General features: G+C 36.7%; 1 protein-coding gene across 18 annotated transcripts in view; it reads right to left on the reverse strand.

The window, feature by feature from the left end:
• Positions 1 to 20,671, reverse strand: part of LOC131686915 (inositol 1,4,5-trisphosphate receptor) — a 135,227-nt gene that overhangs the window by 53,387 nt on the left and 61,169 nt on the right. For 15 of the 18 annotated variants that reach the window (XM_058970927.1, XM_058970928.1, XM_058970934.1 and 12 more), the window contains exons 3-5: positions 775 to 1,110; positions 524 to 710; positions 42 to 92 (exon numbers count right to left, since the gene is read on the reverse strand). In XM_058970927.1, the coding sequence (XP_058826910.1) occupies positions 42 to 92; positions 524 to 710; positions 775 to 875 (339 nt within the window). In that variant the 5' untranslated portion in view covers positions 876 to 1,110. The remainder of the gene's footprint in view (positions 1 to 41; positions 93 to 523; positions 711 to 774; positions 1,111 to 20,671) is intronic. The other 3 variants (XM_058970937.1, XM_058970942.1, XM_058970943.1) reach the window with 1 other exon arrangement.

The raw sequence follows: 20,671 nt of genomic DNA on the forward strand, positions 1-20,671 counted from the left end.
TTATTTTTGGCAAATGTTTAGTTGTAAAAGTTTAACATTACCCAGCGTACATTAGACTGCGTATCTGATATATCAACAAAAAGCTTTAAAGCCTTAAAGATACGAAAAAAATAATAAGCTTTAAATATTGAATTGAAATTCAAGAAACAGTTTAAAACATAAAACGCAAAGACGGGAATTTAAGAACATTTTCAGAAAAACAAACAAATTGAAAGCAGGAAAATGTTGCATTTTAAGAACATATGAAATGTCAAATAATGAAACATCACAGAATATATATACCATTGAAATTAGACATAGTGAAGAATGAAAAATACTAACAGAAAAATTGTAATATTAGCCGAATAAGCAATTTTGTTAACGCGGTATGTCTCATTCGCGTAGAGCATACACATTTCAAGAGAAGGGACTTTTTAATATCGCAGCAGTTAGAAACAAAATAAAAAACAAAACCGCTTAAAAACAAGTTAATAGTCAACAACACGTCACTGGATCTTAGAGAGTCCATCCTCAAAATACTTACATGCAATCGCTTGAGCAAGCTAGTGTCCGTGTTGGCTGATGTGCTCTGTTTGGCGGCCTTCCAGAACTGCTTCTGGGCTGAGTACCGATTCATAGGACATATCTTGATTAGACAATCGCGAAATTTCTCCGGGGGATCGTTAAGATCCCCCGCGGCAGGACAGACGACGGTACGGTCGTCTACCAAGCTTCAATAAGTACGCATCGGTCATTTTGTTGTCAACCTTTGAACTATAAATAAGACAAACTTACCCTAAAGTGCTGAGAAATCCGCATACATTTCCCTCCGAGTATATGGAGACGATGTCCCCCAGATGGAGGAAGCTGACCGATCCCATCGAACTGTCTACCATTTTGGACGAACTGGGGCTATTTCATTCACACAAACACACAGAGACGACAGACAAATATACATGGACCTTAACCTACATCACAAATCCCGCTTTAGTAGCGAGAACGCATGCAATATTCACTCAATGGATTCGATTTGGTTCAATTGATTTGGCCTAACGGGAATCAGCATTAGCAGTCGTTTGAAGCAAATTTTCTAAATGGCATCTTCAAGTGGCAAAGTCAGTTGAGCTGCATCTGTGGATAGGAAAAAAAATAAATAGGAAAGTTTTAGTGGCACGAAATGCTAGAATGAAAACACTCGATGAGAGGGTTTCTCTCATCGAGTGTTTTCGAGGGTCTTGTTTAACACAAAGATTTTAGTTCTATTTATTTGCGCTGGTAAAACCCCATGGAAGGTTTACAAACAATTTAGGAACTCGTGAATCATAGTGTATTATATACCTGTGGGTAAATAATATAGTAGTAATAATATAGAAGTTCGGCTTAGGGTTCGCAGTACCGACCCTTTTTGGCGAGAACCGTACTGAAGCCCTCAGTACCGGTAGTACCGGTAAAGTACCGGTACTCGAATATTTATTTTAAAAAATTCGAAAAAAGCTTCAAACTGAAATTGAATGCTCAAACTGATGATCTTATTCTCAGATGATTGATTTGTGCTGATCAAAAAACATGTTTATTGTTTTTAATTGCTTCGGAATGGCAAGACTCATTTCACAAAAGATATTTTTCGTATAGGGCACCTTCTTTTATTAAGAAATCTAGGCCACTTTGAAATCAATAACTGCTAAGTGGTGCGACATTCGTCGACTTGAACAGATGGTAAATGTATGCAACCCTATTAACAACAGTAAATCAAAGCGAGAATGGCAGTAAATCCGAGCAGGTTAATCGCATTTCCTTTCTTGCTTTTCTGAATATTGGTTTCGACCTTTATGTTGTTTGCTTACTAATCTCTTATGCATATCAAGGCTCCTTGCTTTCCTGTAAACTATGGAGTTTTGCTGAATTTCCGATCATAAATAATTACAAATCGCCTCATTTGAAGTAGTTCACCAAGTCTAAAACTGTTAGCTACTAAATCGCTGTTCGTTCTTTTATAGATAAAGGTTTAAGAGCAAACCAAATACAGACATTACTTAGACCATAGTCTTATTACGCGCCACTCAGTGAATAATGGAAACCAATCAGAATGTCGCTAATAAAACAAAGGTGTCATCTCAACGATTTATCTAGAAGGCAAATTAATATAATTAAACGTTATCTTGCAGACCGATATTTTGAAACAGATCCCCTGCAGAGTTAACATATTTGTCATAAAAAATCGTATAGTACCGAAAATACCGGTACTGGCTTTTGTTCAGTACCGGTATTACGGTACCAAAAATGGGTCGGTATTCCCGGGATTTTCGGTACCGGTATTACCGGTACCACAACCCTAGTTCGGCTGGGGATCATATTAAAAAAAACGAAGAATTTAAACTAATAATTCAATTTTTGGTCTTTTGACTTAAGTGCCAATACCTTATTTAGGACTGGTGGTATCCAACGGGGAAAAACGATCGGAAATGGTGAGTGAAGCTAAGCAATCATGTGAAAAAAATTCCCCCCAGATGCAAGATTCGAACGCGCAACCTTTGAGACTCCGGCCCAATGCACTAACCCTTATGCTATCCCTGGGTATGGTGACATCCCAGAAATAACACATGATTATCCCACTGGTGACGGTGATCGTACCCTGCCTGCAACACATTTGATCTATTTAATTTCCCCGCTAGAAACCAAGGCCCGGGTTTCTTATTATCGTCTGATGTCTAATTTTTAGTTCATTATCCATCGTACTTCGGTGGGTGACAGAGCTAATGAAGACTGTCGATTTCTGGTCCCTTGTCCAGTGAACAGAGGTATGACGGGAGCGAACCCGCCCCTTCGAATTAAACTAATAATTCATTTTTTGGTCTTTTGACTTAAGTGCCAATACCTTATTTAGGACTGGTGGTATCCAACGGGGAAAAACGATCGGAAATGGTGAGTGAAGCTAAGCAATCATGCGAAAAAAATTCCCCCCAGAGGCGAGATTCGAACTCGCAACCTTTGAGACTCCGGCCCAATGCGGGTTCGCTCCCGTATTGGGCCGGAGTCTCAAAGGTTGCGAGCTCGAATCTCGCCTCTGGGGGGATTTTTTTTCGCATGATTGCTTAGCTTCACTCACCATTTCCGATCGTTTTCCCCGTTGGATACCACCAGTCCTAAACGAAGAATTTAGCCGTGCTAAATCTAACCGTTTTGCAGTCATGACTACAATGATAGTTTCGTAAATCGGCAACAATAAATTCATTTTTGAGTAAATTAGTCATGGAATTTGCATTTCGACTTTGACTCATCACATTGACATAAGTGCCAGTACTTTATTTAAGATTTTTAGTCACGCATACCATAAGGGTTAGTACAGTGGGCCGGATACCCAAAGGTTGCAGGTTCTAATCCTGCCTCTGGGGTGATTCTTTTTACATAATTGTTAAAGGGAAAAAGAGATCGAAATATTGAGTTTTGTGTAATGTACACAAAACTCAATATTTCGATCTCTTTTTCCCTTTGGATATCACCAAAAAGTTTTAAATCTGCAATGAGCGAGTTTTTTTTTCTATTTTGATTGTAGTGGTTTTAACCTTGGGGTCATCCGCCTCTTCTGGGGTTAGAGAAATCTCTTTTGGGAAAAATTTCTATCCCTATGTGCGGGGTTTGGAATCGAACCCAGGTGAACTGCGTACAAGCTAATCGATTTACCAACTATCTTGGTGATGAATCAAATACCATGTATAAAAATCGATGCACTCTAATAACGTTCAAGAGCTCAGCCAAGGAAAAAAGTGTTGCAATATTATTTATATGGACGTTATTAAATATACTTCGACGATCTGTCAGTATTTGTGATAAGTTTATAGTAAGCATCATGTTTCAATACAGAGAAGTCAAACCAGTAATGTTAAAAACCCTCATATTGTTACGCGCACACTATGCTGCGCGTCATATCGAACGTCACCGATTTTCAATCGAGGAAATATGAGAATAAAGATTAACTATCATAGACTGGTTCTGAATACTTTTGCAGAAAACCGGTTCTTCGAACCAAAAGCGCCTAATAAATATTGATGTATAGTTGACGCATCCAAAAAAGGTGACACCTTGGAACCTATACGAGGCAGTCCAGGAGTGGAAAGATTAACAAAATATGTTCCTTTCCTCGACAGATTCAGACTCAACCAGAGTTAACAAAGGATAAGGATTAATTTATCCCTGCGCAGCTTGTGCGCAGAGAATGGCAGAAGATTTTGCGGAATCCCCCGCAAAAAATACACTTTTTAGTCATTTTTATTTCGAAAGTTGTCCCACTGGAACTGTAGAGCTAGATTCTCGGAAGGGCTCCCCATCAGAATCCCTCACTACAATTGCAGACGAGACGGGTAATGTCACCCACTAAAACACTGCTTAAGGCCACTTGCAGCGGGCCATGATTCTGAATGTGATATTCATTGTACGGTTCAGATATTTGCGGGCGCAGGGACTTCGCGAGCGCGTGATGCATCGCGAAGGGCTCGAGCGCATATACGTTAACATGTTCGATCGCGTGTGCGTTTGTATGTTGCGTGTGCTAACGGCTATATTACGTGTATGGATGATCGCGTGCGGACCGTGCATTTGATACTTTATTTTCGGTGTACGGTTCAGATACTATAAGAAAGTGAATTCTTCCATATCACTAGAGTTTCCGGTCATGTCGCTATGGAACGAGTTGTCTAGTGGATGAGTTTTTTTTTAATTGGTTCAACTGAAAGTATGGACCTAAGATGCTTGGACGGATGGTAAAGATTTCTGGGCGTGACCGATATATTATCGCGCGAACATCGGCGTGTGTGAGTTCACGTTTGAGACTGCGTTTGTAACTACTAAAAAGTAAGTACTAAAACGTTCACCGTATTACCGGTGTGTTATCAGGTTTGCGCGATCGTGGGCGTAGTTGTGCGTGGATAATCGCGAATGGCTTAAGCGTTCGTACGTTAACGTATTTGTCGCATGTGCTCGCGTGTATGTGACTTCGCGTGTATAAATTCGATTTTGTAACCGTGTGGCTATTCACATATTCGCGGTGGATGGTTACGCGGACCGTCACACAGTGGCACGACGAGTGACAAAACCCCAAAAAGCAATGTCCTGTAATTCTGTGGTAAATATTTATTTTATTTTTCTCTCAGCTTGAATATAAGTATCTCAGAGTTTTACGATAATCGGATGAAAAATTAATTTTTAACATATCGTTGAAACAAGTGATTTCGTGGATTTCTATTCAGTTCTATTCATTAGAATTGTTAGTTCCTTAGAACTTACTTCAAATGGCGATATCTCAAGAACTACGCGGCCGATTGGAGCAATTTTGAGTTCTTTAAAAAAAAGAATGAATATGCTAAACTATAGATGTGTAGAAATGTTACGTTTATTTTGCATCAAGAAAATGCTATTGAGAAATTCAACGTCATATCAGTAATTTATCTTTCTATATCTTTCCAGTTTTGAGATGGCCTCCCATAGGTCCCTTATCAAGATACTGACTCCAAATTTAGTGTGGTTTCAAGATGTACAGGCCTCATCTTGCGCCAAAGTTATTAAAACTATATTTTTGAAAATACCTATATGGAGACGCTCTGTAGCTTATAAATCTCCTTACAAATTGGTTGTCTGAACAACATCATAATACTGAAAAATTATTTATTTTTACTAGTTTTGTCAACCATTTCTACTATCCGATGTGATTGGCTACTATGATTAACGAGTATATTATCCCTTTAACGACCAACGCTTTCAAATGGGTTTACATAAAGGTAGTCGAAAAAAAAGAAATATGGAATTTCAAACATGATAGCAGAAATGGATTCAGCGACCCAAAATTAGTTAAAAACCCAATTTTTAGCCACATAAACCAATTTTTATAATTTTGTCACAACTTTGTATGAACAGGTGCCACTGTGCATCATTCTGATATTTAGTTTTCGGTGTACGGTTCCCATTCTGACAGGGAGTGAGTTACCCCATATCACTGGAGTTCCCGGTCATGTCGCCATGGAACGTGATGTCCAGTGGATATGAGATATTTGCGGATGTTTTAGATGATTGCGGTGACGGTGGATCTGTTACTTAATTTTCAGTGTACGGTTCAGATGCCAGAAGAGAGTGAGTTCCCGGTCATGTCGCCATGGAACGTGTTGTTTTGTTGATATGAGCGTCATTTTTCGATTGGTCTACCTGAAGGCATTGGACCTATGCTACTAGGGCCGAGGATAGGGATTTTCGGACGAAACCGGTTCATGATCGCGCAAACACGTGCGTTTTTAAGTTCACTCATAAGAGCGCGTTTGTGAATTTATAAGCGTTCACTTAGTCAACAGGGTGTTATACTCTTTGCGAGATCGCGGGCGTATCATGGTGAAGGGCGAGATCGTGGGCATAGATGATCGCGAAGGGTTCGAGTGTTTGTATGTTAACGTGTTTGTCGCTATCGCTAGCCTGTATGTAACGAATCTGATGCTTAATTTTTACTGTGTACTACAGATTCTAGATGAGATTAAGTTTCTCCATATCATTAGAGTTTCATTTCATTTAGTTCCTGGTCATGTCGCCATGGAACGTGTTGTCTAGTTAATATGAGCGTCGTTTTGTATTGATCCAACTGAAAGCATGAGGCTAGGCTGCCAGGATCAAGAATAGACTTCCGGAGGAGAACGATTCATGATCGCGCGAGCGGTGGGTTAATGCTAGAGACCGGGTTTGTGTATTTATTGGTATCAAAACGTTCACGAGATGTTTTAATGTTGGCGAGATCGCGGGCGTAAATATGTATAAATGAGTGCAATTGAAAGCTCGCTTTTGTTACCAGGTTTGTATTATCGCGAAGGACACAAGCGTTTGTACGTTTAGAATGAAAAAGATTGTGCGTGTATGAGAGAATATACAATTCATTGTGGTAATGAGTGTTAGAATGAATCTAATTTTAGATATCATAATAAATGCTGAATAAAGAAAAAAGATGCAAAGAGAATAATTAAAAGTGTATAAATTTACCGATGTTATTTTTGGTATACATGAAAAGTGAAAAAGCGAACTACTCGAACAGACTAATGAAGTAGAAGAAAAGATCACATTTAACATGCAATCAAACTACTTAAACTCGTCTAAATACCAGCAAATGATATTTATTTATCAATATCAGCAAATGATATTTATTTATCAATCAATATTTTTTTCGTGCTATGCTGACCGGGAATGTATGATTCACGTGCGTCGGTAAATTGGTACCGTACCTTATCCAACCCGATCTTCCCGAATGAATCGAATCGAATGGACGAACTGAACACCAGAAAAAATGACTAATGACTCCTAGAAAGGATTACCCACTATTCTATCGTATACGCCAGTTCTGCATCCATTCCCTGACCCAGCTGTCACAAATATTCAGACAACCACATACACAGATAGACATACGACTAGCATATAACAATTGTACACTAGTACTAAAAACTACAATTATTACAACACAACCTAAGCTTCTACTTTAACAATTTTTAAAGACTGTGAACGATGACGATGTCGACCGATAAATTCACACACGATGACCCCCACCGCGAGCCGTGTCTAAAGGGCGAACACGAAATTATTGCGACACCGAAAATATCATGCCAATTTTCTTATAATGTTTAAAATCAAACCAAAATTTTAGGGTAGTTTTATAAATATATTTACATCAAAAATCAAATGAAAAGTTAATCGATGGAGCCTTGAGTGTAAAATTGAACGCATTTTCGCTTGATGCCCGCCATCAAAGTCTTTACAGTGTCATCCGGTACCAGTTTCTCAGTTTTTTTCCATTTTCTTAACATGTCCTTCTCGTCTTTTACTGTCTGCTTGCTCTTCCGAAGTTCCCGCTTCATCATTGCCCAGTACTGCTCCACCGGGCGCAGCTCCGGACAGTTTGGCGAATTCATGTCCTTTGGAACAAAATGGACAGAATTGGTCTCATACCACTCCAGGACACTTTTAGAATAGTGGCATGATGCCAAATCTGGCCAAAATAGCGGAGCTTCGTCGTGCTGCTGCAAGAACGGCAAAAGGCGCTTCTCGAGGCACTCAGATTGTGCCCTTTGTCACGAAAGGCTCACTCCTCAGTCCGCAAGAGCAGGCTTAAATTTGTCGTCCACATAGAACTTGCTCTTGCCGGTGAAAAACTCCAACCCCGGAATTTGCTTAAAATCGGCTTTTATATACGTTTCGTCGTCCATCACACAGCAGCCATATTTTGTCAGCATCTTCTCGTAGAGTTTCCGTGCCCGAGTTTTAGCCGCCGATTGTTGCCGCTCATCGCGGTTTGGGAAGTTCTGTACCATGTATGTATGTAGTCCAGCTCTCTTCTTTGCATTCTGGGCGTAGCTCTGCGACATGCCGATCTTTTCAGCCAAATCACGGCTTGAGAAGTTGGGATTTGCTTTAATCATCCGCTTCACCTTTCCCTCCGTCTTTTTGTTCTCCGGTACCGGTTTTCTTCCAACTCCTTTGCCGTGATCCAACGTCAACTGCTCCTGGAACCGCTTCAACACTCTGGAGATGGTTGAATGGTGAATGTTCAACATTTTTCCCAACTGCTGGAGCGACAGGTCAGGAAATTCCAGGTGTTTGGAAAGAATTTGTTCTCTCGACTCGCGTTGGTTCACCTCCATTTTCGTTGAATCGAAAAACACGACTTCGAATTTGACAGCATGTAAACAATACACATCAATGAGAAAGTGTGCAAAATTTGGTTGATTTTTACCCAATGGTAAAAAAGTTATGCCCTGTTGAATGTGTCGCAATAATTTCGTGTTCGCCCTTTATTAACACTGTCATTAAGTTGTGGAACAATATCTCCAATCCATGTCGACCTGCCAGTCGGCCACGCCAGTGCCTGTGCACAATGGTTGATCGTTAATATGGGCAGGTGCAGAATATGAAAACACACAAAACATACGCCCGCTCGGTCTCCTCGATGCACCACTATCGAATAGGCGTAATGCAGTAACCATCTGAAAGCAATTGTCTGTCAAAGATTCTTTAGTACTGATGCACGAAATATCTTTGCATACCGTCACACCCATCAACAAAGGCGAGGGAACTAAATTGTATTAGACAAATTATTTTAAAAACTTACTTTAAGGGGGAGAGTGTTTCAGCGTGGAAAAAATGCGGATTTTTTCGCTGAAAGTACATTTTTATTTAAAATGAGTATAAAAAACCCTTAATAGAAAATTTATCTCAAAAACTCAACGTAAGAGTTAGGTATTTTTTACATAGAATGAGTATGCAAAGTTTGAAAGAAATCTGTTAAATAGTTTTTGGGCGCAAATCGTGTTTTTCCAGAGTCGTTCTACAAAAAGCTTCGTCACCGAGTCTTTTGTCGATATTTTTGCATAGAAAAATTACAGAATGTTATTGACATGATACACTATAATGTACAAAAGTTTTGATCAATTCGCTTCACGCAAAGTTCTAAGAAAAATCGCAAAAAAATCTATCTTACTCGGGGTGGTCGTCCTCGACGCATTTCTCCTGTATAATGGCGCGAAAAACTAAGAGATTCTTGAAACAGAATGATTATAATATGCAAGTACTGTGTATGTAGACCGCTAAAAACTGCCGAAAAAACGCTAAAAAGCTGTTGTCATTGCAAATGACGCTCTCAAGGGACACCAGCCATCCAAAGCTGTAAAAACTAGCTCGGAACCACCACCAGGAAAAGTGATCCGCGGCAACAGGAGATTTCTGGATCCAATAAATCACGCTATATAGTTTACATGATTGGTGAAATAAAAACTGAAGTTTAACAAACGCAAAAAAAAATTCTTCAGTTAAAAATGTTACGTAACGTTCTAGCTTACTCCACCTCCCCCATATGTCACGACATGTCACATTTTGTCGTATCACCCCACCCCCAACCACCTGAAAGTGTTGCATAATTTATGAATGGTCCCTAAGTGGTGCAGTGAGCTGACGTTATTCAGTACAGAAATATAAACGCTATATGAATGGTGACAGTAGCCGTGGTTTGAATCGATGGGCGTGCAAGTTTGTTTCGTCTTGAGCATTCTCGGCGAATATTAGGGGGGGTGTATACATAAAATAAAACGGTCTTGATGCTCCGTGTGAAAGTTATAAAACAATATTACCTCGCGGAGAAAATTCAAAGTGCGATGCCGGCAGATGGCGTAAGAATATGACTGTCGTGAATTGGAGATGCTTTTAAGAGGAGAATTTGATTATAGTAAAAGCAACGCAGCTAAATATACTGCTACTGTTATTTAAGAACATATGAGTTGAGATTTTTTAAATATGCACTTGATTCAAAGACTGAATCCGAAAAAAATTGGCCTTATCAATTGTTTGTAGCTTTTAGTGTGTCGATAAAAATAGCAGACATTTTAACTGGAAGTATAATTTATAGTAGATATTAATTTGCATTTTCGTAGAATTTCAACAAAATCGGTCAAGTAGTTGCAGTGATAGCTTCGGAGCAAGAAAAAATCACTATACAATTTTGGACACTAACTGGCCAATGTTTATCGGTAGATGAACAAACTGTAACAAAACAATGTCCTGGTTCTACGTTCCGTTGCGGAAGTTATCCTTCTGTTTCGACAGGCTACGCAACCGATTCTTAGTGTATAGGATAATTGCAGAGCAAGTGCTGCGATCCAACTGACCTCTAAGAACTAGAGGTGATCCAGTAAGTCATTTGGAAATATTCAAAAATGTCTGGTCGATGCTGCTTGGGAGTAGATTTTTGATTTCTTGTGTACAAATAAATGGTCATGTGTTTATCGCGCTTAGTTATTTTTAAAAGACACTGAATCTCTGATATAAAGAAGCGAAATCACAATCTTGTGTGTGTGTGACATTGCGCATTTTGAAACGAAGGGATTTTTTTGGAATAAAGCTTGTGAACAGAAAAAATAAATCGTTAATAGAATGAAAATGATGATACAATGCATGAATTGATTGGTTGTTTTCTGCAACGAATCATTTCGTGCATTGTAAATAGTTGCTTTCGTTCATTTTACGATCTGGAAAAATAACGGCTTAATGAACGAAATTTTCATTATTTTATACATTTAGTGCACTAGGCGAATGACCCTCAGTGGTTAAAGCCTTCATAAACATAATAATATATTTGGTGCACTCATGAAAGTTATCGTCGATGACGAAACTATTTTCCGCGAACAAAACGAAATGTTTAGTCCTTTTACTAAAAGTTTGTACATAGAACGAATATTTTCAGAAAGGGCGAATTTGTTTCTCGTACATTGAACGATTTCGTTTGTCGCACAATTTAATTTTCGTTCATCAAACAAAAATGTCCATATTTTTACATATTTTTCTTTTATCCGATCTTTTAGGATCGATGTTAAACTACATCAATTTTTTAGATTAATAAATAGATGAAAGATAGCCCATTTTTTTTAAGTTGAAGCAAAAAAATTCTGTGAGTTGACTATGAATCGATTTCGTTAATAATAAGAACATTATCCGTAATAAGTACAAAAATTAAAGCTCTTTTGAAGTTGTTTTTATTTTCATTGTGGGTTGCTCGTAAATAGTACAAAACAAATTTCGTGGGATGATAACGAATTTCGTAAATTGTAAGAATTATTTGATTAAATAAACGTGAAAATTTGTGATTTGTCGTTTGTGACGTCCCACTAATTAAATTATACCGTGCTATATAAAGTTCGACTGTACTCAATCGAACTTTATTCGCACAGCACACCGGTGACCAACTCGAGCGGTCGATCACCGAGGTCTATTGTCGACGCTGCACATTTGATGACGTGCAAGGCACATGGATACGGCGCAGCAAATTGTCACTCCAGGCGTCTAACGCTATGACCCTATGTACTATGTATCGATGTATGCATGGCAATCGTCATGCATATAAAAACTAAATATTGAATAAAATAATTCATTCTAAGTAAGACAAACTTACATGGCGACCGTGGCTCGTATCCGAGCAGTGATTACCAGCGGCACGAACCCGCACTTGTACTGTAGATCCGCGAATCCTAACAGCTCGTTCCGTTCTCGCGTGTGTTAAGTGAAAATGGAGAACTAAAGACCCAACTGATTAGTAGTGATCGCACAGCAACTGCCAATTACTCCAGAAGAACTTATACAAATAAAAGTGAGGAGTTCCAGTGGTGGAAAATTCGTCCAGTGTGCTAAGAAAAGTAACCAAAAGAATGAGAACTAGCCAAATTGTGAGATACGCCATTCCGTTAAACTACGACCAAGTGAATTAAGTGACCTGATGCTAAGTTACGACCAAGTGAACGAACCTTACTATTATCGAGAATGAGTACGTGACTGTTAAGCATTAGCCAAGTTAACCGAGATCCAGCCGTCCGACCGCTACCCACTCAACCAGTGACAGTTAAAAAAAATGGGGTCGCGTACAAGTAAAAATCCTACGGTAAGCGGAGATCCGCTAATAAATATAATAAATACGTTAGAGCAGCACGCGGTGTGGCAAGATGGCCAGGAGACTAAATATTGGATATTACTAAAACCGCCCTTTCAATCAAAATAACTACAATTATCGGGGACACCAAAATGGAAATAGAGGCCGCGGAATCCAGAATAACCGCGGACAAAGTTACACACGGGGTGGAAATACTCGTCAACATAATCAAATATTTTACAACGATGCGGAAAACTGGCAAGGCCCTCAACAGCCACAGCAGCAGCAGCAGCAGAATCAACATGCTCAGCATGTTGGGGGTATAAGCAACCCGCAAGAACAACAACAGCAAACACAACAAGCAGTCCCATTATCCCAAATAAGGAACCATTGACCAGATACATTTTCAATATTCATACCAAACCAACTAATTTTATCAATTTAAAACCAAAAATTTCAAATTATACTTGTACATTTTTGATAGATACGGGAGCAGAGATATCGATTCTGAAACCCAATAAATTAAACCAAGACGAATTTATCACAATAACTGACAAATGCTTGATTACGGGAATAAACAATATCAAAACTGAAACTAAAGGTTCTATGACTACAGAACTGTATACTAGCGATGGTGTATCGCTATTACATAAATTTCATATAGTGAATGACGAATTTCCAATTCCGACAGATGGTATTTTAGGTCGAGACTTTCTCACCAAATATCATTGTAATATTGATTATGACACTTGGACATTAACATGCGCTACTAGCCTTGGTCCAATTGAAATAATAATTGAAGACACTTGTGAAGATACAATTGTCCTACCACCTCGCTGTGAGGTTTATAGACAAATAAATACGAAGAGCACCAAAGAAGATAACGTTTTACTGTCATGTGAAGTTCAACCCGGAGTATTTTGCGGAAACGCTATCGTTAATTCAGAACATGCAATAGCTAAATTCATTAACACAACAAATAAAGCAGTAATAATTGATAAAAATTTTACTAAACAGATAATCCCTCTACAACAATATATAATGTATACGTTCAAAGAGGTTGACCAGGAAAACCGAAATACAAATCTCATGAAAGAATTAAATATTGATGGTGTAAATGCTGAAGCCAAAGGCAAATTAATAGAATTATGCAAAAAATTTAATAATATTTTCTCTTTGCAAGGTGATATGCTAACCTGCAATAACTTTTATAAACAAAATATAAATATTACCGACAACACACCAGTATACATAAAAAACTACAGAACTCCTGAAGTTCACAGAGCTGAAATAACGAAACAAGTTAATGATTTACTCGAGAAAGGAATTATTCAAGACTCCACGTCACCTTATAACACACCAATTTTGTTAGTACCGAAAAAATCCAATACTAAAGATCAAAAGCATCGTTTAGTCTGTGATTTTCGTCAACTTAACAAAAAAATTATAGCCGACAAATTTCCTCTAACTAGAATAGATGATATTCTGGACCAACTTGGGAGAGCGAAATATTTTTAGACTCTTGATTTGATGTCAGGATTTCATCAAATCGAACTAGACAAAAACTCAAAAAAGTTAACAGCCTTCTCCACACATCAAGGGCATTATGAGTTTAACAGACTCCCATTTGGACTGTCAATCTCGCCCAATAGTTTTCAAAGGATGATGACTATAGCTTTAAGCGGTCTTCCTCCGGAATGTGCTTTTCTGTACATCGATGATATTATTGTCATTGGATGTTCTATTGACCACCATTTGAAAAATTTAGAAAGAGTGTTCACCAAACTCCAACAATTTAATCTCAAGCTAAATCCTGCTAAATGTCATTTCTTCTGTGCAGATGTTACTTATTTAGGACATCATATATCCGCCGAAGGAATTCAACCTGACAAGGCAAAATTCTCCGTGATTGAAAAATATCCGGTACCCCAAAATGCGGACGAAGTACGACGTTTTGTCGCATTTTGTAATTATTACAGAAGGTTCATACCTTACTTTTCTGATATAACCGCTCCATTGAATGCAATTCTGAAAAAGAATGCAGTCTTCAAGTGGAGTGAAGAGTGTAAAAATGCGTTTGAAAAATTAAAACAAGAGCTTATGTCACCAAGAATTTTACAATTTCCGGACTTCAATAAACAATTTATTTTAAGCACAGACGCATCTAAATTAGCATGCGGAGCTGTGTTATCTCAATTACATGGCGATGCTGAACTACCTGTTGCATACGCTAGTAGAATGTTCACCAAAGGAGAAAGTAATAAGTCTACCATAGAACAAGAATTAACAGCCATCCACTGGGCAATCAAACATTTTCGACCATATTTATATGGAAGACGCTTTTTAGTGAAAACTGATCACCGACCTCTTATATATTTATTTTCGATGAAAGAACCATCCTCCAAATTAACAAGGATGAGAACGGATTTAGAAGACTTCTCATTTGATATCGAATACGTGAAAGGCAAAAATAATACGGTACCTGATGCTCTTTCACGCGTAACTATCAATTCTGAAGTACTACTTGTCCTGCCAGTTCAAACTAGGTCTAGAACTGGGAAAATCGACCAAAACAAAATAACAGTTGATAATGCTACTGAGACTGATCACCTCAGGGCTTATGAATCTGTCAACAATATAGACGCTTTCAGTTTACCAAAATTGGTCTTTGAAATGCGCCATTCGATAATATCAATAAAAATCACATCAAAAACAAAGAAAAAAGAGTTAGCATCAGTGCAACTTACTTACAAAAAAAAAATGTTATAGATGTCCAAAATGCGTTAAAGCAAATAAATGAAATGGCCAAGAAAATGTCAATAAAGAAACTAGCGCTAGAATTAAGCAGCATTATATTCAAAAAAATGAACGTTCAAAAATTTAAAGAAAGCTGCAACGAAACATTAAAAGACGTCTGTATAATACTATATAAAAAAGCTGCAGTGATAAAAAATAAAATAGATATTCAAAACATCATAGCTGAAAACCACAATACTCTCTTGGGAGGACATGTAGGTATAAATAAACTATTGATGAAATTACGAAGAAACTATTATTGGACGAATATGAAGTCCACAATAACCAATTATGTCAAACAATGCATTCTATGCAAACAAAATAAACACAAAATGAAAACAAGTGAAAAATTTATTCACACAACAACACCTGCTAAAGTGTTCGATTTGATATCAATCGACACGGTAGGTCCATTTACCAAAACAAATAATGGAAATCGTTATGCACTCACTTTGCAATGCGATTTATCCAAATATGTAATTATCACACCTTTAGTGGATAAGCAAGCTATAACAGTAGCGAAAGCATTCATCGAAAGTTTTGTACTTATATACGGTTGTCCATCTGCAATAAAAACAGATATGGGAACTGAGTATAAGAATGAAATTTTTGAAAATGTATGTAAAATATTAAAAATAGATCATAACTTTGCAACTGCTTACCATCCTCAAACAGTTGGTAGCTTAGAACGAAATCATCGTTTTCTTAATGAATACTTAAGACATTTCATTAATGAAGAGCGCAATGATTGGGACTCATTTATTTCATACTATGCCTTTTGTTACAATACTTCACCCCATTCAGATATAAAATTTGCTCCTTTTGAACTTGTATTTGGAAAACCAGTTAACTTTCCATTATATTTGAAAAATGCAGACACTATAGATCCAGTCTACAATCATGAACATTATTATTCGGAACTAAAATTCAAAATTCAACAAACAGTTTCCAAAGCTCGAGGATTACTAAATAAAAACAAAGTTATGAGAATAAAAGATCAAGCCGATCAAACAAATCCATTAAATGTAAAAATTAACGACAAAGTTTGGTTAAAAATAGAGAACAGAAGGAAATTAGATCCAGTATATTCAGGTCCATTTATTATAAAAAACATCCTACATCCCAACATTGTAATAGAACATTGTGAGACAAAAGAAGAACAAACTGTGCATAAAAATAGAGTGATTAAATAACCACAAATCTAATTTTATTATGATTTGATAAGACTACTGTGGTTACCTTAAATTAACAAAATTAGAATAAGCCTAACCAGCAGCATGATACTAGCTCAAAAAAACAAGAAACTGAGTGAAACGGTAAAAACATTAAGCCTGCCAATGCGTATCATTAGTGGTAAGACCTTGAAAACAACTAAAACCTACAAAATATTATATACAGAAAATCATATATTTTCATCCCAGTAAAAGGAAGGGAACGATTGCATTATTTTCAGCACTTGCCGAGAAGTGTAAAATTTAATTATTTAGAAACAAAAAAAAAAGTAAAAAAAGAAGAAAAGAAGAAAAAAATGGAAAAAAAATATTATAAAACTAAGATATGATTTTATAGGCATCTGGAGTGTATAAAATGATTTCACCTGAAGTCTCATCATTTTCTGTAGGGGATAGGTGTGACGTCCCACTAATTAAATTATACCGTGCTATATAAAGTTCGACTGTACTCAATCGAACTTTATTCGCACAGCACACCGGTGACCAACTCGAGCGGTCGATCACCGAGGTCTATTGTCGACGCTGCACATTTGATGACGTGCAAGGCACATGGATACGGCGCAGCAAATTGTCACTCCAGGCGTCTAACGCTATGACCCTATGTACTATGTATCGATGTATGCATGGCAATCGTCATGCATATAAAAACTAAATATTGAATAAAATAATTCATTCTAAGTAAGACAAACTTACACGTTCGTCAGTTATTCGTATTTTTCATCTAATAATTCGTACGATTTGTGAAAAAAAGTCGAAATAACTCAATAAAAGTTAAATTTACGTGAGCAACTAATTTGAATAGGAATAAGCTGGATTCATGCAAATATTTCATATATTTTACAAAAGTTGATTTTATGAAACCTATTCGAAGTAGATTTATGAGTAAATTTGTTGGGTGATGTGAATATTTTATACATAAATATTTTGAGAATTTTTCTGAAAAAACATTCATATTACGAAAGGTAGAAATTAGAAAGACTTTCATATATTTCATCAAACAATTCGTTTGACTACTGAAACCGATTCGCAATAAACCTCGTTAAAAGTAGTTTCGTAGTTTTTTACGAAAACTTGATTGATTCAACATATTTTTTATTCATTTCGTTTATTTGATAGGTACAAATACGTTAGCTTGGCGGCGCCAAATTCATTTTTTTACATTTTGGATATCTTAAAACTAGGAGATTACAATTTTGAAATATTTTTACAATTCTTATAAAAGAAATGTATAGAATTCGCTCAAACTTTCAAGATTTTTTCCGAGGCCCGGAGGGCCGAGTCTTATATACCAATCGACTCAGCTCAACGATTTGGGACAATGTCTGTGTGTGTGTATGTAACGGACAAATTCTCATTCGTGTTTCTCAGCAATGGCTGAACCGATCTTACCCAAACCAATTTTAAATGAAAGAACTAAAAAACACTATGAACGCAATTAATTTGTTTTTGATTCTGATGTTTAGTTTCCAAGATATGAATGTTTGAATGCGTAAAAATGGCGTTTTTTGCAGTTTTTTTTAGGTTATCTGCCGAAATTGACAATATAGATTAACAATTTATATGTTTTTAGATAGCTTAAACAAACACCTTTCGAACAAGCTATAGATTGTTGAAATCGGACTATTATCAAAAGAGATATTTAACATTAAATGCGGACGAAAGATTTTTATCATTTTCCATTGCCAGAAATATGACCAAAAACATGTAATCTATTATTAACGCCAAAACGGCTTATTTTAGGTCAATAGTATCTTCGGAGAATTTAATGGAGGCAATATGCCCTTTCTTTTGGTATTGTGCTTTTGCTGATTAATCCTCCTATGAGTGAGATATTTTCACAAATTTTCTTGGAAGTGATTATATCGAAATGATGCCTTCAGCAAATTTGTAGGTCTTACTTTTGCGAATAACTTTACTGAAGACTTCAAATATCTATTTTGAATACTTCAAAAGTTATGGCTTGTTGTTTGTGGATTACTCTTTGTCGCCTATTTATTGTTCAATATAGTAATAATCCATTGGAATAAGCCAAACATTATTTCGATAAAACGAATTTTGTATTTCATTTTTTCTATCTACAACCGCTAGAAATAATCACCGAACACTTCCAAGTTGTCTGGAAGGAACTTAATAACTTATCAGTGCAAAAATGTTCATTTGTGCGAACCTTCTGACTGCAATTTTTCCAACTTATAACCATCGGATCGATCTGAAACATATCGGAAAATGAAAGCGAAGTAAATAACTCCAAGCAACGGCGAAGCCAAGAGAAGGTTTTGGGGTTTAACACCATACAACCCCCACCCCCCACCACACCCAAAAAAAAAAATTGGATTGAAATTGAAAATTTATTGATGCAGACTGATTAAATTTAATATTACAATAACAGCTATCTGATCCGTAGATTGATAACCTGTTGTTGAAAACATCATGAGGACTTTTGATAAATTGTCGGAATGGGGTCCTGTATGTAACTAGATTAAAATTTCTTAACAAGTTGAAAATTTTCGGCAGGACCTGGACCTCCCGGATCTTTCTCCATGATCCGCCGCTGGTTTCAAGCGATGTTTCAATATCACATAGTATATCAAGATCGTGGCTGTCGATCCATTGTATGTATGTGCAAATCGTACTGAACATGTAATATTCATTTCCACCATTGTATTGAACATAACCAGCCATGGAATCGTAGTCTGGACAAATGAGACAAGTACAATTGCACCACTAGGTGGATTAAAACAGGTTTTATTTTGCGAATGCGTCGAGTTGAGACGAAAATGTAATATGATTAATAACGAGGATAACACTTTCCGAAAGTAGAGAGAAATTTATGAAAAATGACGATTTCCATTCGACTCTAGCAGGTTCTGATCGATTTTGATGAGCATTTGATTTTTGTTGTATGACCAATTATATGTATAGGTCAAACGTTTAAAATCAGTAATTTAAGGTCAAGATAGCATCATTTTGAAACCGCCAATTTCGGAGGTTTAGTATCTTCGATGAGTGTTACAAACGTTAAACAGCGCATTATTTGATAAAATAATTTTGACGGTATATTGTCCAAGAAGTATTTATGGTGAATTTTCTCAGGTTAATATTCATGACTACAATAAAGTCTCAACAAAGTCGCTAAAGACACGAACTCTGTTACTATTTTCTGAAAAATTAATTCTGCATAATTTTAAAACTTCAAAAATTACGGTTTCGGAATAATGGCGTTTGGACAGTATGATCGATTTTCACTAAACCCCCACCAAACCGAATTTCTGGCTACGCCGCTGACTTCAAGTAAGTAGAAACAAAGTCGTTCTACACTGCCCATAAAAGCATAAGAGTCCCATAATGAAAAATAGCAAGCCGAGAAAAACGCTGCTCAAGATTTACATTTTCATTGAGCCTGGGGAGCCTGGGATGGGACAACCATGTTAGGTATTTTTTCGATATTTTCTAAACAAATCTGGTTATCCTATATGTGCATTGTGATTCAGTGGTGATACAGAATGCAATCCAACAGATAACTCATTTTCGACAAAAATCCATATGGGACTCTTATGCTTTTATGGGCAGTACACTCGTTCACAAGAAACTTCTTCGAATGCTGAATATCTATTATAATACATTGAAACCCCGATTTTATCAGCCAAATATGAACATATGATTGATGGGCTCTATCAGACGAACAAGACTGGATTCGAGTAAATCCTTTCTTGAGCATGTTTTCCTTATCATGAAGATGGAAATATGCAAAAATAAAAAGTTCATCATAATCAGAAATAGTTATCAGACTATATCAAAGGACGGGAAGAATATTTTAACAACTTCAGTTTATTATAAAGAAAAAAAATGCCCGATTTAGTCAATGTCCCCATTTTGTCAGCCTAAGATATACCATGAGATTGATAAAAATGGGTCTTTATTGTATGTATTATTCACTGTGTTTCACATTAATAGGATTATTTCATTTTTGGGGATTTTTTTTATTGCATCGAACTACAACAATTTTTAGGTAGCTTTCAAGGGGTTATTTTATAGACTTCTTTCAAAATTTGGCGAACCTGTTCCAATTCGTATACCAATTAATTGGTATACTTAAGGGTTTATATGTTGTTGATGGAGAAAATACTGAAATTTTCAGCTTTTTTCCTACACAATATTACGAATAATTATAAAACAATTTTTCCTAATAAGTTTGCGAAAATTATAAACTATTTGAAATTTTTTAATAGTTTTATTTTTT

The sequence above is a fragment of the Topomyia yanbarensis genome, chromosome 3, assembly GCF_030247195.1.
Source record: "Topomyia yanbarensis strain Yona2022 chromosome 3, ASM3024719v1, whole genome shotgun sequence".
Lineage (NCBI taxonomy): Eukaryota > Metazoa > Arthropoda > Insecta > Diptera > Culicidae > Topomyia > Topomyia yanbarensis.